Genomic DNA, 22,177 nt, shown 5'->3' with positions numbered 1-22,177 from the left:
TCTTAGGGTCAGTTCTCACCTGTTTTTTTTTTCCTTAGGACCAATTATTACCTGCATTAACTAGCCTCAGATGCTTTCTAATAGGCTATAAACTCTTTACATGCAGGAATTAAATCCTTTTGTCATCCCATACTAAGCACAGTGCCTGGATTCTTACCTTGCATGTTGTAGAAACTTAACAGATAGCTTATTGGTAAATTAATTAATTATAAATGAGACTTCAGGATAGTCTGCGTATTATTGAGCTTCTAATTGTTTCTTCAGCAACATTAACTAGAAAATGCAATTTCCCAAGAGGCATCCTTTATCTTAGTTAATGTTGTTTCAGAGGGGGACTTCATCTTGATGATATAAAATTTTGATTAAGTGGAAACAGCAGTTTATTTCTCTTTACTAATAGCTTCACATAAAATACCATTTGTTATCAGAGAAACAATTAGAAAGGAAAGGTTTTCTCAAAGTATTATAACCAAGGCATGGTTAAAATGATTTATACTTAATATGTAGGGCTTGTTCAGTGAATGTATCCACTTATTAGGCATTAGGAAATTTTGAGTGAGGAACAAAGTTATGAAACATATGTGCGAAGATGGAAGTAGAGACTGTATAGTTTGAATACGTTAATGCTGCTCTACCAAATCTAATGTGATTTTTTTTGCTCTTTCTTTTAGTAAACTAGGTTATTTCTCCCAGTATATTAACCATAGCCGAGGACTGAGTGAAAACTTTCGAGCTACTACATTAAATCATTTCAAGACATTGGAAGTAGGAATTAGCAAATCATTGCTTACCAGAACCAAATAATAAGCTAAGAAGGGTAAATGCAGCTTACTAAAGGGCCCAGTATAAAAATAAATAGTAGCTCATACACTGGAGTATCTTGATGTAGTGTTTGATCTCCATGTATTCTGTTAACTCTTGGATTCTGAGTCTGATTCAGACAGGGCCAATGCTAACCCATTTGCCTTTGTGAAAATTAGAAAAATGTGCCCTTCCTTGAGTAAAAATTTTAAGTATGTTATGCACAACTTGAATAATCCTATGTTCAGGCCTGAAGAAAGTGGGAATGTGGATGGCTTTGGTGATTCTGAGCTCCACCCTGTAGTAAGAAAAGGAGGAAGGCGCATGGGGATGAAAGGATGGTCTTGGGGAGCAATGGCTCAGGTATTTCATCAAGAATACCAATTTCTGTTCATTCAGACAGTGGGTCTGTAAAGCAAACTGATTTTTAAATCAGTGATTAGAACATCTATATTCTGTTAATCATAGAAAAACTGCTGCTTCAGAGGACATGTCCCTTTTTGATTCAGCCCAGATCTGCAGGGGTGGGACATGGGGGGACTCGTAATCCTGGCAGGAGCAAGCCTGTGTATATACCATACACACACCCCAGATGTCAGGGCTCATATCCCACTGGCAGTGCATCCACCCTCCCACCCTCACCCTCATCCTCATAAGACCTCACGCTGTTTGTTATAGACAATGAGTTGGTCAGAATTGGGCTTCCTAGAGCCAGGGAGGGGAACTGGGATGTGCCAGTGAGTGTGCAAGTATATGAATGTTAATGAGTATCTGTGTGGAGTTACATGGCTGAGAACATTCCCCGTGGCTTTACATTTCCCCTGGAGATCCAGTATCTCTTCTCATGCCATCACATACATCCTTATATAACTTCACACATGTCTGTTTTGTGAATACACCACCGCTCCCCAGTTTTGGTGCTATGTGCTACCTTGGGTTCAGTTTATACAGATATATAGCATTATATTAGGTGCTCAATATAATACAATGTTTCTATATTTAAATGAGCACTTTAATGTTTAAAATAGGATCTTGAACATTTTTCACTTAGAGTTTCCGCATTTTACTTTTCGTAAAATAATCCTTGTATTTTTTTTCATACTTCTGGGTTTTTAAAAAAATAGAATGTAACTGAATAAATTCAGACCACATATTGTGAAATGAAAAAGCATATATTAGTTACCCATCCTCTAACTTCATGGTTAGAACTGTGTGGCCCCCAGAATTTCTGAACAAAAAGCAGTATATGCTCCATTTAAGGCTCTGAGTCTTTTCGAACTTGCTGATATGAACTGGGAGGCAGGAGAGGGAGAGAGGATTTCTCGTGTTAGCAGTGCCCTAGAGATTCAGTCAGGAGTGAGTTCAAAGCCCCTGAAGACCTCAGGCTCCCCCTAAAATCAAATCCCGATATAAGGTTATTCTTATACTTGGTGTTAGATTGGATAAAAATATCTTTCAATGACATAAATTCACATTGAGTGTAATTTCACCGTGAGGTTGTTTATATAGTCTTTTATTTTAAATGTTGTATTTTGGGAAATTTCAAACATATATACAATTAGAATGAGATAATGAACCCTTGGGCAGTAGTACCCAATTTAACAGTTAACATTTGGTTGATCGTGTTTCCTTTGAAGCCCCTGCCTCTTTTTTTCTTTGTCCCATCGTATTTTAAAGTAAATTTCAGACACTGCATCAATTCACTTGTAAATATTTCAGCACTTATCTCTAATTTTTAAGTCCTTTTTAAAACATATCTACCATGTCATATCATACCTATAAAATTAATAATAGTTCCTTAATATCATCTAATACTCTTCCACATTCCAATTTCCCTGATTGTCTCAAAAACATCCTTTTATAGACTATTTAAATTAGAATCCATAGAAGGTCTATACATTGTATTTGGCTGTTTATGTCCCTCGTTTCTTTTTTTCTACATTAATAAATATTTTTCCTTACTTTTAAAATAATTTTTCAAGGGAACATAAAAGGAAAAATACTACCAAAATTAATATATTAAGCTTTATGTTTTGTTGTTGTTCAGTCGCTCAGTCGTGTCCGATTTTTTGTGACCCCATGAATTGCAGCATGCCAGGCTTCCCCATCCTTCACCATCTCCTGGAGTTTGCTCTAACCCATGTCCATTGAGTCAGTGATGCCATCCAACTATCTCATCCTCTGTCCCCCTTCTCCTCCTGCCCTCAGTCTTTCCCAGCATCAGGGTCTTTTCCAATGAGCTGGCTCTTCACATCAGGTGGCCACAGTATTGGAGCATCAACTTCAGCATCAGTTCTTCCAATGAATATTCAGAACTACTTTCCTTTTGCATTGACTGATTTGATCTCCTTGTTTTCAGATCCATACATACTTAATGCTGAAGTGTATAAGGCTAAGAAAATGGGGGAAAAAAGTTTTCCTTTTCTAATTTGAAAAGAGGCATGAATTGATCTTATTACTCAACGGCAGAAATCAAATGCAGAAAGTTGACCACTACCCTATTTGAGTTCAAATAGGTCTGCATTAAATCACATTTTTAAGCTTTATTATGGTTTAACCCAACCAACATGTCACCTTATAAATACACAATTTGTAAATGAAGTGCCCTTTGCTTCTGGAATTTTATTTATTTTTGTTTTTCACATTTTGGGTTTGTATTTCAGTGCAGTGAGTTCAATCTAAGTGTTTTCTTACCAAACATGTGAGTGTTTGTATCTTGTCAACTGTTACTAACATACCTAAATGGCTTGTCCATTTGACAGTATTCCTATTGAGTTCACTCTGATATCTCAGCAGCCTTATTCTTTGTTAAAAAAAAAAAATAGTTACATCACAAATTTGCTTCTTTATGATTCTATTTCCTATTCTAGTAGCTTGGTGCATTATCTTATTTCAACATGCATAGCAGCACAGAAAAAAATTTCTTCTGCTGCTATAATTTTAACAGTACCGTGCTTGATATAAATTGTGCAGTGCTGCTAAAATGCCTCAAAATTTTACCATTTCTTTTTATAAACTCTCAATCCTGTGATATCTTTCCTTTCTTAGGATATGAACGAGTCTGCCAAACAAGAAGATATTTTGGAATCTACAACAGATGCTGCGGAATGGAGTCTGGAAGTAGAACGTGTGCTACCACAATTGAAAGTCACGATCCGGACTGACAATAAGGTATGGAAGAGAGAGCATAGTTTGGTCAGATAGATTTTTATGTGGCCGTTTAGGATCAAGGGTACTCCCACTTGTACAAATGACTTAAGAAGGGATTCAGTTTCCAGTGTTTTATTTTAATAGAGATTTAGTAAACTGTTGTTGAATGGATATATAATGTTATATGGTCCACAAATCAAGGAATACATCTTTAAAATGATTTGGAATATATCACGTTTCCCTGGGAGTAAGATGTATTTTCTCAATGTATTTTGATATATTTTCTTGGCAGTCATATTTTGTCTAGGTGAATATCGAATGAAATTGGAATTCTATGACTGTATGACTGTATACTAACTGAATAGAGTTAAAAGTGGTTTTAGATCTCTGCTGGATGGCAAAACAGAAGACATCCTGGAAGTTACCTTACATAATCTATTTAGTACACATGACTTAAAGTTAAATATTAAGAAAATAGTCAAGAAATCATATGCAAAAAAGATTTGGAGATAAGGCCAAATGAATCAGCCCATTTAATGAAGTTTCTGCTTCTTTTTTACCTACAGTGTATGAGTAAGAACTTCAGAACAAGCTAATAAGTGACTAGACAATCCTATTCTTTAGACGATACTAATAGTGACTAGACAATCCTATTCTTTAGACGATACTATATAATAGACAATACTATAATAGTATTATAGTAATCTCTAAAAAGAGCTAGAGAGACATCTAGGTTAAAAAAAAAATTAAAAAGAAAGAAAGGATTTTCATCTTTGGAACCTGAGACAAGCTCCAGAATTATGTAACAAAGTTCCAGGGAAACTTGTCATTCTGCAAATGTGGTTGTGTGTCTATCCCCAAAGTAGAAGCCTTGCAAAGACTGCTGTTCTCAGTTTCTGGGAAGCTAATTCATACTAGATTGTCTGGATATGGGCTTGTAGAGTTAAATCCTGGAGAAGGTTAAGACATGGCCTAGGGCCAGTCCACTCCTAGGGCAGTCTTAAAATAAGGACCTCAGAGGTCTTCCGAGACTGTGAATGGCTGTGGAACAAGCTTTCTCTAGAGTAGATGGGCAAATCCTGCAGCCCTGTTTACCATATATTTACCCAGTCATTATGGAGGACAGTTATTATTTGAGTACATCAGTGGTAAATTCCTGTTTATATATCTCATATATAAATACATATTAATAAGAATTTCTTTCCTGATTTGATCTCTGCTGAAAGTCATAATTTGCAAAAATGTAATTTTTTCTTAAAATGTAATTTCTCATTTTTTAGTTTTGTCAGAACAAATTCTCTTCATAAAATAAAAGATCACTAATATTGTGACTGTAGTTAGAACATGTTAAAATAATTGTGTAGTTGGGAACTCTGAAGCACATTTTAGTTCCATAAGGAAGCAAGTTTAATTTATTTACTTTCAAGGTAAGTAAACTCTTGAAATCAAATATCTCACAATAGGATGTTTGATAGGATAATAATAGGACCACACAAATGGTCTTGATCGCCATATAATAGAAGTAATTGAATAAAAAATGAGAGAATATAAATGTAACTGCTAACCTGTACAGTTTTATAAACCAGTATAGCAGTAATCAAAAATCCTGGATTCTTACAAAATCAGGGAAGAATTAACGAGTTCAGAATTGGACTGAGTCTCATGCCATTCATTACCAGCCTTGACCTTGCGGTGATATACTGTGTCAAATTAACTATACCATCCCTGTTGCAGGCAATACTCGAAAATGTCAGATAAAGTTTTTAGGGGGTTTGGTATTTTTAGAATATGTCAATATCATTTTGAGTTTAGATTTTTGTGGTAAAACATACTGATGTAAAATCATGTTTGATTGCTTTTTCTGACTTCTTCTCCAGATAATTTGGTCTTTGTGTCCAGTAGTTAGTTCATAAACCCTTTTTTTCCCCTAAGTATTTCAGCTGTAGCAAATGGGAATTGCAGCTTTAAGGTCAATTCTTTATTCAGCTCACTTAAAAATAAAATTATACATTGATTTGAGAAAATAAGCTGCTAATGAATAGGGAAATGTTTTTCATGTCTCAGAAGTAAAGTAATCTGGTAATATATTTGGTTTCTCTCGGACTCATTATCCTCCTTCATCAGGAGAGATTGACTCCAGCATCATGGTAGATCCCCTTCTTCCGCAACTCCGGACTCCACTGAAACCAAAACCTCTCCTTTACTTTTGGACAAAACAATAACCTTTCACTCATCTGCAGGCTGTTTCAGTTCAGTTCAGTCGCTCAGTCATGTCCGACTCTTTGCGACCCCATGAATCACAGCACGCCAGGCCTCCCTGTCCATCACCAACTCCCAAGTTCACTCAAACTCACCTCCATCAAGTCGGTGATGCCATCCAGCCATCTCATTCTCTGTCATCCCCTTCTCCTCCTGCCCCCAGTTCCTCCCAGCATCAGAGTCTGTTTAGGACCTCTTAAGATTTCAACTTCGTATTTGGCAGGGGGGGGGAGCGGGGGTGGTGAGAAATTAATTCCTTTCAGATCAGTGTGTTTTACTGATCACTGTTAGATTAAGTTTTAAGTAGCATAGAGATGTAGGAGATAAGTAATGCAGAGTTTCCATTATTTACATCCATTATAAATTTCTTTAAAATGACCTGGTGTTAGAAGTAAAAAACGTTGCATATTTATTTGGCACCAGATCAAGCATTTGTTTTGTTTTTTTTTCTTACAAGTTCAGTTTATTCCTTGTATGCTTCCCAACTGCAAAAAAGTAAATCTTCTTTTCTGTTCTTTCTGCTTATTGCAGTCTGTATGCTTGATGAGATCCTATCATACACCAATATTTTATTTTGTATATGAGTTATCCTGTAATCAGGTTTTTATTGTAAGGCTAGCTTATCCCTGTTTCTGGCACTAGTTGTTACTATTGCCAGTTCCCAAAGAAAGCAAATAAATTTTAATATTAGCTTAAACAAATTACAATTGGGAAAATAAATATGTTGCCAAAACTACAAATAATACATTCCACAACTGAAGATAAAAGATTTTGTCATATACTGGCTTGAATGGACTGTATGAGCGGTTTCCCTTTTTAGAGCTGGATACAGAGAATGCTCCTGGTGATTACTTCTAGAGTAGCTATATATCCGTCTCAGATCTACCTCAACTTGGAATAATATGTCTGAAGACTCAGTCAGAAGTTCTGCCAAGAGAGTCAATAAATTCAACCAAATCCTGGGTCATTCAGCCCTAGTTAATGCTTCATTTAGGGCCAAGTGCGTAAGGCTAGGGCGTAGTTCCTTAGAAGGACAGTCTGAGGAAACTTAAGCTAGAGTAGATGTCAGTGCTACCTAATAAAATTATCTACAACTATTTGTCTGCAACTCTACATCTTGTTGTTCTCTTTTTCCTCTTTATTTCTCTAATCTTTCCTTTCTGCTGTGTTTTTTATTTTTTTGCTCTTTATTGGGCTTCTCTGGTAGCACAGTCGATAAAGAATCTGCCTGCAATGCAGGAGACCCAGGTTCAGTTCCTGGGTCAGGAAGATTCCCTGGAGAAGGAAATGGCAACCCATTCCAGTATTCTTGTCTGGAGTATCCCATGGACAGAGGAGCATGGCAGGCTACAGTCCATGGGATTGCAAGAGTTGGACACGACTTAGCCACTAAGCCACCATTGTTCTTTATTAGATCCAACAGTAAGTGCCCACAACTGTTACACACCTACTTGGATGGAATGTAAAACTTTAAGAGCAAACAGCTGTGATTATACTCAGACTAGACTTAAATCTGTAACTGCTCAAGAATTATCCTAATCTCTGAGTCTTTTTAAAATAAAATTTTATTTTTAATTATGTAAGTGATACAGAAATAATATTTCAAGGGGAGAGGAGGCAAGCAGTGTACTGTGAATTAGAAGCTAGAGAGAACACATTTAGTCCCACCATCAAATCCTGTTTTATTGAACAAAGTTTCAGAAACTTAATAGAACTGTGGTAGTTATAAAGACCCAGGGAAGATGGAGTCTATCTCACACACCTTCTGTGGGCACCTGAAATTCATATTTCTCCCACTTACTAGCTGTGTGACCCAGGGCAAGCTGCTGTACCTCTCTGTTCCTCTTTTCCTTATCTCTAAAAAGGGACTAATTATATTACTCATCTCATGGAGTTGTTGTAAAGCACCAAGAACAGTATCTGACACAGAGTTATGGCCTAATAAATATTGATTATTTTTATGTTACAGCACTGTTTTGTAATATTATTGTGTTCTATCATAGCCCTCTTTGTGTCTGTATCAGTATTCAGGAGGAATTAACAAAATTTCTGCACTAATGCTTCCATCATTTAAGGAATATTGATTACAGTCAGCCTTATATTTTTTTAATAGGATACAGTTGGATTCATATACATATTATTTTGGTAATAAATCTTTCTAGTTTTTTCCCTAGTAAAGGTATATATAATATGATGAAAATAATAGTAGTAAATGATATTTCCTCAGTGTTTGCTTTGTGCCACGTGCTGTTCTTAGCACTTCACATATGTTAACTCATTTAATCCTTTCCACTGCCCTATGATATGCAGGTACCTTTTAATACAGATGAGGAAACTGAAACAAGGAGAAGTTATTTGCCTCTGTCTAGTAAGTGACACCGGAGAAGGCAGTGGCAAGCCACTCCAGTACTCTTGCCTAGAAAATCCCATGGACGGAGGAGCCTGGTAGGCTGCAGTCCATGAGGTCGCTAAGAGTCGGACACGACTGAGTGACTTCACTTTCACTTTTCACTTTCACACATTGGAGAAGGAAATGGCAACTGACTCCAGTGTTCTTGCCTGGAGAATCCCAGCGACGGTGGAGCCTGGTCGGCTGCCATCTATGGGGTCTCACAGAGTTGGACACGACTGAAGCGACTTAGCAGCAACAGCAGCAGTAAGTGACACGGAGAAGGCAATGGCAACCCACTCCAGTACTCTTGCCTGGCAAATCCCATGGACGGAAGAGCCTGGTAGGCTGCAGTCCATGGGGTTGCTAGGAGTTGGACATGACTGAGCGACTTCACTTTCATTTTTCACTTTCATGCATTGGAGAAGAAAATGGCAACCCACTCTAGTATTCTTGCCTGGAAAATCCCAGGGATGGGGGAGCCTGTGGGCTGCCGTCTGTGGGGTCGCACAGAGTCAGATACGAGTAAAGCGACTTAGTAGCCGCAGCAGCAGTAAGTGACAGACACGATATTTGAGCCTCCAACCTGGATTCTTACCTATTCAATTAATGACTCTGTAGCACACTGGTTTAAAAGCACAAATTCTGAATCCAGGATGCTTGAATAATAATCTTGACTCTAACACTTACTAGCGGTTGGACCCTGTGGGTAGGTTACTTAACCACTCTATGTCTCAGTTTCCTCGTCTGTAAATGGTGCCAGAAGAATCAATTAATATATGTTGCTTTGTGCTTTTGTGTATAGTGTTGAAATTATACCTCTTTTTTTCACCTAACGTTTCATCATGAGTATTTCCACATATTCTTAAAAATTATAAACCATAAATTTAGATAACTGTCTGTAGTGCTAGGAGGTTACCATTCACTCTCCAGCTAAGCACCAGGTAGCGAGATGGCTTGGCCAAGTTTAGCAGGTTTGGATCAAACCAGGAGGTCTAAGATCTGGGTGGAGAATTGACAGGGCAGTGTCACACAAGAGCTAGTGGTTAGGATATGGGCAAGCCTAAGGACCATAAGATCTGAGAACACAGTCCACTAGCTGGAAGTGGATTGGCTAGTGAGTCATTTTAGAGAACAAGTGGTTGTTGAATAAGGAAATCCAGTTGAAAGAGAAAACATGGAGAACAGAAAGCCAATGATGATTAAATAGAAAATGAAATTAGAAAACTTATATAATTACTTATTGCTGCAAGAATGTACAGTCAGAAAAGCCTATGGGTTGTAGCTGCTGTTTTCTGTTTTTAACTGTGTGAGGGGCTCTTCTCCAGGTTACTTTTTGATGATTATTGAAGGGTAATATTTCCTTCTTGATCGAAATATTTTAATTTCTATGATAGTAATTTTTAAACTTTTTAAAAAATTTATTTATTTTAATTGGAGGATAATTACTTTACAGTATTGTGATGGTTTTTGCCATAGTGAATTAGTTGACAGTTTTTGGGTTGAATAATAAAATGATTGAAACTGAGATGCCAAAGAATTCTGCATGTCTCTATTTCTGGGAAAATAGAAAATGTGCATGCATATTCATATAGATTTCACTTTATGTATTTTGGATTAATTTTGATTGCTAAAGAAATACATAATGCCATTTCTTAAGGAGAATTATTCTTTTTTTAGTTTTCTTTTTACTATAGAAAAGCAAACCTTTATTTGACTTTATGGAAATAAACAGAGCCCACCTAAATGAGAGCAAGTCTATTTATTCAGAGCTTGCTATAGCAAGGAGTCAGCCACCACCACTTGCATTTAGCAGAGAATTTAAGGCATGCAGGAATATTTAAAAGAATTACAGTAGAAAAAAGGAAAGGCTTCAAATATTCAGATGTGACTGGAAATTTGGAGGCAGGCTCACTAGAAACAGGGCCTCTCATAATTGGTTAGGGGAGGATATTTGGCTTTGTCTGATTGGTCCTACATTAGAAATGGGGAGGCGGTGGGGGCCAAAAATTGGAGAAGCCAACAGTTATTAAGTGCTAACCATTTTGGTCACTTGCTACACAGGTTGTGGCTTGGCTTCCTGAAGTAGTGGCCACAGATTGTGGGTCAGAATTCTATTTTGAGTAATGGTCTAGCTATTATCTGTTGTCCATATGTATGTTCAGTTTCTCAACTTTAGTCATTGAATCGAAGGGAAGTATCTTCTTAAAATGATCAATCTTAGTAATCTTTATCAGGAGAATAATTTTTTCAAGTCAAGGGTTTTTACATAGAAGCCAAGTAATCATTAATAATATTTATTTCAGAAATAAGAAAGAGCAGCAAGTGTGAAATCAGTTTTCAACTAAACCTTACACAGATCCTTTTTTTCAATTATGCAATATTTATTCCTAAAAGATTGTATATCAGAATGATTTAATATGAGGTATTTAATGCAATGAACAAATGTTCTATCGTGCTTTAATGCCCTATGGATATTGTAATTAGAATTTTGGTTAATGACTTAAATAGACTTTTTTCCAAATTATAATTAAATGTTTCCTGCTTTGTTGCTTTAAAAGATAGTTGGCTAGGTACCCCTTCTTTCCACCAAAATGTCTTTAGTCATTATGTAAATCTTCAGGTTCATTACAAGGAATTCAGATAAAGAGATGATTTTTTACTTAAAGCCTAGGCAGTACTGAAGCATGTGTTTCTAATTATTTCAAGCCATTGATTCACTGAACTGCTGTTTTACATCCTTACTTGTTCTTCAGAGTCCAGCTGTCTCAGGTTGTACTTGTAAAAAGAACCTTAAACTTTAAATTTCAACTCCAAGCAATTGGATTTTGTTTTAATGTAAACAAACCATGCGGATGTTGCCTTGAGTAATTCACAGCAAGAAACCTTTTGGGAAGTCTTTTTGCTAAGGGTGGAATCATTACAATGGTCTTGAACCCTTGGACTCTCCAGTCACTGGGCCAGCTAAAACTAAAAGGGGATAGAGAGGCCTTCATTAATCAGCAGGTGGAAGTCCATTTAAATGAACCTGAAGGGACCACAGAATTGCTGTATTATTTCTAAGACTCTTCTTATTAGAAGCCAAATCCTGCAGAAGTGTACAATGGTAGGCTTTCTCTTTTTACTCTTGTAGACAAATCTGTACCTGGAAGCAGTAGTGGGTATTTTTTCCATTCCAAAGCACTGGAAGATCAACTGGCTTTGATCGTATGCCATCAGTATGTTGAAAAGTGTTAAGATTTAGCTTTCTAAATATTTCTTACCTATACGGATTTATCAATTATTACAGTTCTGGAATAAAGAGCATTTCTTAAGACTTGTACTCTGGTTGCTGGATAGGCTATATTGACAAGATCCTTGTTCAGTTCAGTTCAGTCGCTCAGTCATGCCCGACTCTTTGCAACACCATGAACTGTAGCACGCCAGGCCTCCCTGACCATCACTAACTTCCAGAGTCTACCCAAACCCGTGTCCATTGAGTCAGTGATGCCATCCAAATATCTCATCCTCTATCGTCCCCTTCTCCTCCTGCCCTCATTCTTTCCAGCATCACGGTCTTCTCAAATGAGTCAGCTCTTCGCATCAGGTGGCCACAGTATTGGAGTTTCAACTTCAACATCAGTCCTTCCAGTGAACACCCACGACTGATCTCCTTTAGGATGGACTGGTTGGATCTCCTTGCAGTCCAAAGGACTCTCAAGAGTCATCTTCAACACCACAGTTCAAAAGCATCAATTCCTCGGTGATCAGCTTTCTTTATAGTCCAACTCTCACATCCATACATGACCACTGGGAAAACCATAGCCTTGACTAGACGGACCTTTGTTGACAAAGTAATGTCTGATTTTTAATATGCTGTCTAGGTTGGTCATAACTTTCCTTCCAAGGAGTAAGCGTCTTTTAATTTCATGGCTGGAATCAACATCTGCGGTGATTTTGGACCCGAAAAAAATAAAATCAGCCACTGTTTCCCCTGTTTCCCCATCTATCTGCCATGAAGTGATGGGACCGGGTGCCATGATCTTAGTTTTCTGAATGTTGAGCTTGGCTAAGCCAACTTTTTCAATTTCATGGTAATCCAAGTCTATATGCCCTGACCAGTAACACTGAAGAAGCTGAAGTTGAACGGTTCTATGAAGACCTACAAGACCTTCTAGAACTAACACCCAAAAAAGATGTGCTTTTCATTATAGGGAACTGGAATGCAAAAGTAGGAAGTCAAGAAACACCTGGAGTAACAGGCAAATTTGGCCTTGGAATACAGAATGAAGCAGGGAAAAGACTAACAGAGTTTTGCCAAGAGAACACAGTGGTCACAGCAAACACCCTCTTCCAACAGCACAAGAGAAGACTCTGCACATGGACATCACCAGATGGTCAACCCCGAAATCAGATTGATTATATTCTTTGCAGCCAAAGATAGAGAAGCGGTATACAGTTTGCAAAAACAAGACCCAGAGCTGACTGTAGCTCAGATCATGAACTCCTATTGCCAAATTCAGACTGAAATTGAAGAAAGTGGGGAAATCCACCAGACCATTCAGGTATGACCTAAATCAAATCCCTTATGACTATACAGTGGAAGTGAAAAATGGATTTAAGAGACTAGATCTGATAGACACAGTGCCTGATGAACTATAGACAGAGGTTTGTGACATTGTACAGGAAACAGGAATAAAGACCATCCCCAAGAAAAAGAAATGCAAAAAAGCAAAATGGCTGTGTGAGGAGGCCTTACAAATAGCTGTGAAAAGAAGAGAAGCAAAAAGCAAAGGAGAAAAGGAAAGATATACCCATCTGAATGCAGAGTTCCAAAGAATAGCAAGGAGAGATAAGAAAGCCTTCCTCAGTGATCAATGCAAAGAAATAGAGGAAAACAATAGAATGGGAAAGACTATAGAGATCTCTTCAAGAAAATTAGAGACACCAAGGGAACATTTCATGCAAAGATGGGCTCAATAAAGGACAGAAATAGTATGGACCTAATAAAGCAGAAGATATTAAGAAGAGGTGCAAGAATACACAGAAGAACTGTACAAAAAGGATCTTCATGACCCAGATAACCATGATGGTGTGGTCACTCACACTCAGCTAGAGCCAGACATCCTGGAATGTGAAGTCAAGTGGGCCTTAGAGAGCATCACTACAAACAAAGCTAGTGGAAGTGATGGAATTCCAGTTAAACTTCTTCAAATTCTAAAAGATGATGCTGTGAAAGTGCTGCACTCAATATGTCAGCAAATTTGGAAAACTCAGTAGTAGCCACATGACTGGAAAAGGTCAGTTTTCATTCCAATGCCAGAGAAAGGAAATGCCAAAGAATGCTCAAACTATCACACAGTTTTACTCATCTCACACGCTAGTAAAGTAATGCTCAAAATTATCCAAGCCAGGCTTCAGCAATACGTGAACCATAAACTTCCAGATGTTCAAGCTGGTTTTAGAAAAGGCAGAGGAACCAGAGATCAAATTGCCAACATCCGCTGGATCATGGAAAAAGCAAGAGAGCATCAGAAAAACAGCTATTTCTGCTCTACTGACTATGCCAAAGCCTTTGACTGTGTGGATCACCCTAATCTGTGGAAAATTCTGAAAGAGATGGGAATACCAGACCACCTGACCTGCCTCTTGAGAAACCTATATGCAGGTCATGAAGCAACAGTTAACTGGACCTGGAATAACAGACTGGTTCCAAATAGGAAAAGGAGTATGTCAAGGCTGTATATTGTCATCCTGCTTATTTAACTTATATGCAGAGTTCATCCGGAGAAGGCAATGGCAAGCCACTCCAGTACTCTTGCCTAGAAAATCCCACGGATGGAGGAGCCTGGTACGCTGCAGTCCGTGGGGTCGCTAAGGGTCGGACACAACTGAGCGACTTCACTTTCACTTTTCACTTTCACACATTGGAGAAGGAAATGGCAACCCACTCCAGTGTTCTTGCCTGGAGAATCCCAGGGATGGGAGAGCCTGGTGGGCTTCCGTCTATGGGGTCACACAGAGTTGGACACGACTGGAGTGACTTTGCAGCAGCAGCAGCAGAGTTCATCATGAGAAACGCTAGGCTGGAGGAAGCACAAACTGGAATCAAGATTGCTGCAAGAAATATCAATAACCTCAGCTACGCAGATGGCACCACCCTTATGGCAGAAAGTGAAGAAGTAAAGAGCCTCTTGATGAAAGTGAAAGAGGAGAGTGAAAAAGTTGGCTTGAACCTCAGCATTCAGAAAGGATCTTTGTAGACATGAGCAAAAATGTATTGTATATTCTGTGGGCTCAGCTCAGTCCAGTTCAGTCGCTCAGTCATGTCCAACTCTTTGCGACCCCATGGACTGCATAACGCCAGGCTTCCCTATCTATCAATAACTCCTGGAGCTTGCTCAAACTCATGTCCATCGAGTTGGTGATGCCATCCAACCATCTCATCCTCTGTCGGCCCCTTCTCCTGCCTTCAGTCTTTCCCAGCATCAGGGTCTTTTCTAAGGAGTCAGTGCTTCGCACCAGGTAGCTAAAGTATTGGAGCTTCAGCTTCAGCATCAGTCCTTCCAATGAATATCTGGACTGATTTCCTTTAGGATTGACTGGTTTGATCTCCTTGCAGTCCAAGGGACTCTCAAGAGTCTTCTCCAGCACCACATTTCAAAAGCATCAATTCTTCTGTGCTTAGCTTTATGGTCCAACTCTCACATCCATACATGACTACTAGAAAAACCATAGCTTTAACTATACAGACATTTGTCGGCAAAGTAATGTCTCTGTTTTTTAATATGTTGTCTAGGTTGGTCATAGCTTTTCTTCCAAGAAGCACGCATCTTTTAATTTCATGGCTGCAGCCACCATCTGCAATGATTTTGGTGCCCAAGAAAGTAAAGTCTCTCACTGTTTCCATTGTTTCCCCACCTATTTGCCATGAAGTGATGGTACTGGATGCCATCATCTTAGTTTTTTGAATGTTTAGTTTTAAGTCAGCTTTTTCACTCCCCTCTTTCACTTTCATCAAGAGGCTCCTCAGTTCCTCTTTGCTTTCTGCCATAGGATGATGTCATCTGCACATCTGAGGTTATTGATATTTCTCCTGGAAATCGTGATTCCAGCTTGTGCTTCATCCAGCCTGGCATTTCACATGATGTAGTCTGCATATACGTTAAATAAGCAGGGTTACAATATACAGCCTTGACGTACTCCTCTCCCAATTTGGACCCAGTCCATTGTCCCATGTCCGGTTCTGACTGTTGCTTCTTAACCTGCATACAGATTTCTCAGGGGGCAGGTCAGGTGGCCTGGTATTCCCATCTCTTTAAGAATTTTCTACCATTTGTTGTGATCCACACAGTCAAAGATTTTAGTGTAATCAATCAGTGAAGCAGAAATAGATGTTTTTCTGGAATTCTCTTGCTTTTTCTGTGATCCAGGATGTTGGCAGTGTGATCTCTGTTTCCTCTGCCTTTTCTAAATTCATCTTGAATAGTCTGTGGGCTAGGATACAGGAATACATTTTACATACATATTAGTCAGAAGATGGGATTCTGCCTGTTATTTGAATAATGGAGAAACTGCAGTTGTAATTCTTACAGATTTTCTGGTAGACCTTTCGTTGAAAAATATTCACAAAATTTTTAAAAAAATAAGGCACCAACTTTTTCAATTACCAGTAACACATGTAAATACAGGTGGCAATAAGTTGATCTCCATGAGGCTCCATGCAGGAGTAATAGCTCCAATTACACTCACAAATGTTTGTAATTGTATCTATTGCTGCCAGACAATAAATGCTTTTTAATATAGTAAGGCCATAAATGTACATGCTGCTGTTGTTTAAACAAAATACAGTTTTCAGCAAATTTATCCTTGAAACACCTGCTATAATCAAAAAGAGGTGAATGCTATCAAAATAAACTGCCTAAATTAACTAGACACACATGCATTTTTAGAGCAGCCGGTGTGATTACTCAACTGCAGGTTGTCTCAGAGAATGAGAGGAAATATTCACTGATGGACTTTTACAGCCACGCTTTCTTTAAGGGAGACTACACGAAAGAGTACTGTTTTGGATTTTTGTATTGTTTTTTAAAAATGGTGTCATTTAGTGGACTTTATTTTTTTGTTTTGTTTTTTGTTTTTAATTTTTATTGGAGGCTAATTATTTTACAATGTTATATTGGTTGGTTTTGCCATACATTAACATGAATCCGCCCCGGGTGTACATGCGTTCCCCCTCCCAAACCCCCCTCCCACCTCCCTCCTCCCCTTATCCTCCCTCTGGGTCATCCCTGCATACCAGCCCCAAGCATCCTGTAACATGCATTGACCCTGAACTGGCGATTCGTTTCACATATGATAATATACATGTTTCAATGCCATTCTCCCAAACCATCCCACCCTCACCCTCTCCCACAGAGTCCCAAAGACTGTTTTATACATCTGTGTCTCTTTTGCTGTCTCGTATACAGGGTTATCATTTGCATCTTTCTAAATTCCATGTATATGCGTTAGTATATTGTATTGGTGTTTTTCTTTCTGGCTTACTTCACTCTGTATAATAGTGGACTTTAAGTTGTATTCTCAAGGTCAGCTGTACTTTTTTTTTCTTTTCTTTGTAGCTTGTGGGTCAGGGACAGGGTTGTAGGAAAGTATACTAGGCATAATTATGCATTTGAAAATACTACAAAGGGGTGAAGGAAAATCCAGCCATCCTTAGGCACCTGGAAATGATTTTTAGCTGCTTCTGTCAGTGCTGAATGTTCAGGATATTCTGTGTTTAAACTTGGTTGATGATGCTTTCCTTCCTATTTACCCTGAGTGTGATAAATGTTTCAAGTGGATCCGGAAAGGTCTCATTTATCACAGATTGAAACAGTTTTTGCTTAAGAGATTACCATCAACTCTAACTAAAGAACATCAACAGTGGTAGATTTTTAAGGAAATAACCAGTAAAGATTACATGTTACGTAAATGCTGTAGAGGAAAGTGACTCATGCCTCATGGCAAATATACCTCAGGTAGACATTTGTGATTGAGAGCGTGGAGTTAATACACATTGATTATAACTGAAATTTCTAGACTGCCTAAATATTTCATTATTGCAAAGTATAATTTCATGTTTCCTTTTAATTACTTAATATAAAATATGAATTGAAGCAGAAACCATTTATCATTTAGACCTCTCTATGAAATGCACTTTGTAATTGCCTTGCTTCATTTTTCCAATCAATAGAGCAGTTCTCACATCGGAATGTTTTATTACAAATTTCTTAACATTTGTTCAGATTGTTACCCCCATAGTCTTTATCCCATTATATGTAGTTGTTTCTTTATGCCATTGTAACGATTTATGTTTTTTAGTTCTTCAAATATGTAGATGACTTCCGTTTTTGTTTTTTTGAGTATCAGTATGAGATCAAAGTTTTGATGATTAATTCTTGGGGTTGAGAGGGACTGGCAAGGTCATCCCTTCTGGCCCTCCACCATGGTTCCTCAGCGACCTGTGAAATAATGACATTCTGAGTCAGCCTGAGAGTGTTCCTGCATTTTCAGAAGAGCCCCTTCCTCTGCCTCGCCAAATCTCTTCTCAAGGCTCATGACTCTTTCTAAAATCTGGAAGCCCTCACTCAGAAGATTTGGACTTTTAAAAGGGTTGTGGATAGAGTAAGCATATATAATAAAACTGAGTCAACATTTGAAAATGCTTAGTAGCAGATGGTAATCAGTAAAGATAATCTCTGAGCACACATTAGAAATGTTATTTTTTAACTAACAAGGTATTTTATGGAGAGATTATGGATCTCCAGTTTCAGTTCAATTACAGTCAGGTGTGAGGATCCCAGTGATTGTTATGATAGCCTTTGCTTACCCTTTATGTGCACGTCTTATTTTTCTGTACAAGAGGAATATCCAGGAAGCAAAAACTTTCCCGAGGAAATACATATTTCTAGCATGATTCCCACACCCCCTGCAACATATAGCATACACCGCACATACATACTGAACTCTTCCTAAATCATATGGTTAGTTCTTTGAACACTTTGAAAGAAAAATCCTGCTTCCACACCAAAAAGGTGTACCACAGAAGACTTTAAGCTGCTGACAAAGAAAAATCTCCCATTTAAAAATTCAAGGCAACCACATTCTGCAATTATCCTGCAACCTGGTGGGCATTTTTCATTAAGGAAGTAATTTAATCTCATGAAAAAATTATTTAATTTAATGCACAGTCTCTCTCTTTTTCTCTCTCTCTCTCACACACACACAATACATAAATGTGAGCAGTGATGAAGCTGAAAATTAATGTAACAATTAGAACAGGAAGAAGTGATTGCAAAACTGCTTGTGCAGAGTGGCAAAAAGTGAGAATACAGATAATGTTCTGTCATTAGAGTAGGGAGTGTTCTGGGTGGAGGAGGGAAATATGCTGTTCATATACTTGCAAAGAGTATGATAAATTATTGACCTATTCCAAAAATATTTGCTACAGTGAACTTAGACATATGCAGCTCCTTCTATCAAGCTGTCTTCTCTGCCTCTTTCATTTAACCTGATTTCCTGCCATCAGATTACCAGAGAATTTTGTCACTGACTGCAGATGGGATATTTAACATGTCACAGTAACATCAGTATTCCAGAGTAAAATCTTGAGACTGATCACTTTGGGACCACAGCTCACCCTTGGTCCTATCTCTGTATGACTGCAACGACAGTTATCATTTTAATAACTAGGTCTGTCTCCCTCTGGTTAAAACACAGATGAGTTGTCCAGGTCCCCTTCCAAGCAAGGCCTTGCTGCCCATCTTCAGAGAATGCAGTCTGCAGACAACCTCCAGCTGTCAGCTCCTTCAGTACAGAGCTGCCTAACCCAAGCTCATGCCCTGCCAGGGTAACCCACATCTGGCTTATGTGACTTACATACATAAGGCTGATTTGAAAATTCTTGAACATGTCATTTGGGAAACATAAGTACACATTTCTCCTGCAGTTTCTACTAGGAATTGCTAGGTCACAGTTTCTGCGTATGTTCAGTTTTAGCAGACCCTGCCAGATACTGAGAGTTTTTGAAAGTAATTATACAAATTTATACTCCTTCCAGCCTTGTCTGAAAGTTCCAGTTGCTCCCCATTTTCTTCAGCATTTAGTATAGTTTTAGTCTTTTTTATTTTAGTCATCATGCTGGGTTTCTTGTGATGTCTCATTGTCATTTTAATTTGCTTTTTCCTGATGCCTGATGAAGTTGTGCCGTTTCCATATATTTATTTGCCAACTGGGTATTCCCTTTTGTCTTTTGCTATTGGGTTACCTGCTTTTTCTTTTGATTTATAGAAGTTTTTTTTAAATACCCTGGATATGAGTCCTTTGTCAGATATATTAATATGTATTGTAAATATCTACCTTTTGGCTTTCTTTTCACCCTTATTGATGTACTGTGATAAAATGGCTTATTTGTAATATACTCAAAATGATTTGTTTTGGAGAGAGTGGAATATGGCTGATATTTGTGTTTTAATCTTTGTTTAAATAATCTTTATTTAAATCTAGGTTTAAGAATCTTTGCTTCCCAGTGTTACAAAGATAATCTCCTGTTTTCCTCTTGACGCAGTATTGTTTTACCTTTTTCACTGAGATCTGCAGTCCATCTAACATTTATTCTTATATACAGTGTGAGAGTGTAAGGCAGAACTCAAGATTTATTTGGTTTTCATATGTTGATGCAATTGACCCAATTTATTAAAAAAACTTTTTTTTACCAGTGCTCTGCTTTGTTATAAAAAGAGAACATGTTTTTGTGGGTCTATATCTGGACATTCTGTTTTATTTCATTAGTCTGTTTCAGTTGTATCTCTTAGATTTTATTTTGTGTTTATTTGTTACTGCTGTTTAAAAATACATTTATCTGTGTATGTGTGTATTTGTACACATCTCCAGCTAACTTGCTAAACTCACTTATTCATTCTAACTGTAGACCTGTAGATTCTTTTGCATTTTCTGTGTATACAATTATATTATCTGCAAATAACATCCATCTTAATTTCTTTCTTTATAAGCCTTATCTCTTTTATTTCCTTTGTCTTGTCTGAAATATACTGATTAAGAATCCTATGTTGGATATACATGGCATTAGCACAGAGAAAGCTTTCAATATTTCAGTTTTACCATTAAGGATGTTAGCTTTATGATTTTTATAAATATCATAAGATAGGTTAAGAAACTTTCTTTTTTGTTCCTAGTTTATTGAGTTATTATTATGAATGGATGTTAAATTTTTTCAAGTGATTTTTTTCTTTATTCATCTATTGAAATGACCATTTGATTTCTCTCTTTTTGTTTTCTCTCATGTTATAGTGGTTTATTGGGTATTAAACTAACCTTGCATTTTGGAATTAATGTACCTTAATCATGTTATATTATCTTTTTGTATGTTACTGGGTTCTGTTGGCTGTTAGGTTTTTATATCTCTACAAAAGATACTGATCTGTATTTTTTTTCTTGTTTTTTAAATATCTTTGTCAGGTTTTCATGTGATGCTCTGAAGTTCTTATAAAACAAGCTGGCAGTTGCTATCCCTTTTTCTTCTATTTTCTGGTAGAGTTCACATCAGGTTGTTGTTATTTCTTTCTTACGTGTTTGATAAAACTCACTGATGGTGCCGTATAGGTATAGGAATTCCCTGGTGACCCAGCTTCCACTGCTGAGGGCACGGATTCAATCCCTGATTGAGGAACTAAGCTCCCACAGACCATGCAGCATGGCCAGAAACAAACGAGACACACAGGTGAAGCATGTAGGTGTGGCTATTTCTTTGTGAAAAGTTTTTAATTACATGTTTATCCTAAAATGTTTCATATTGTTTCATTATACTATTGATATATAAATACATTCTTATAAAAATTGAAATATTAAAGATAAAACTAAAGACTCCTTTAACCATCACCCCATAAAATTTTTAGTTGTGCTGTACTTCATTTCATCAGAGAAATGACATGATATCCTGCAGTGGTCTTTGCAGGTTTAGGCTTAACCCAATTTGCCTGTGTGAGCTTGGGCAGCCTACTTTGAAGTAGCCACATCTCAATATCCTCATGAAGTTTTTAACAGAATCATATGTGATGATTTTAGAAACAATGTTTAACATAGTGCCTGACACATATAAAGCATTCCTTGAATATTAACATTGAAGTTGCTATTATTAGACTTAAAAAGCTCTCAGAATGGATGTAAGGTACATAGGATTTCCTCCCCAGAGTGATTTTTTTTAAATTCCCAGAGAAAGTGAATTCAGAGTTGAAACAAAGGTTTAAAAAGAAAAAATGGGTTAGGCACTTTTCATGGAGGGAGCCCGTAAAAGCTGTTGTAAATGGTTTTATATTCATTAAAATAAAACTATAAAAACAGAACCATGAATGAAGATTTCATCACTAATTATTCGTAACAGGACTGAGGAAGGAACAATAAGAATAGAGGGAAAAGGTGGGATATACAGCAGAAGTAACATTCTGTGATGGAAAGCAATTCAAGACATCAGGGCCGTGGGGCTCTGCCCCTGCCCTTGGGGGCTGGAGCAAAAGGCACCCATAGATCAGTCAGCTGTGC

At 37.6% G+C, this 22,177-nt stretch overlaps 1 protein-coding gene across 1 annotated transcript in view; it reads left to right on the top strand.

Annotated features, from left to right (window-relative positions):
• IFT57 (intraflagellar transport 57) overlaps window positions 1–22,177 on the top strand; it is a 74,216-nt gene that overhangs the window by 35,307 nt on the left and 16,732 nt on the right. The window contains exon 6 of the mRNA XM_055419439.2: window positions 3,850–3,972. Within this exon, the coding sequence (XP_055275414.2) occupies window positions 3,850–3,972 (123 nt within the window). The remainder of the gene's footprint in view (window positions 1–3,849; window positions 3,973–22,177) is intronic.

Source organism: Moschus berezovskii, chromosome 1, assembly GCF_049115385.1.
Source record: "Moschus berezovskii isolate FMDL1 chromosome 1, NW_MosBer_1.0, whole genome shotgun sequence".
NCBI lineage: Eukaryota > Metazoa > Chordata > Mammalia > Artiodactyla > Moschidae > Moschus > Moschus berezovskii.
This window is presented reverse-complemented; position numbering and strand designations above follow the sequence as displayed.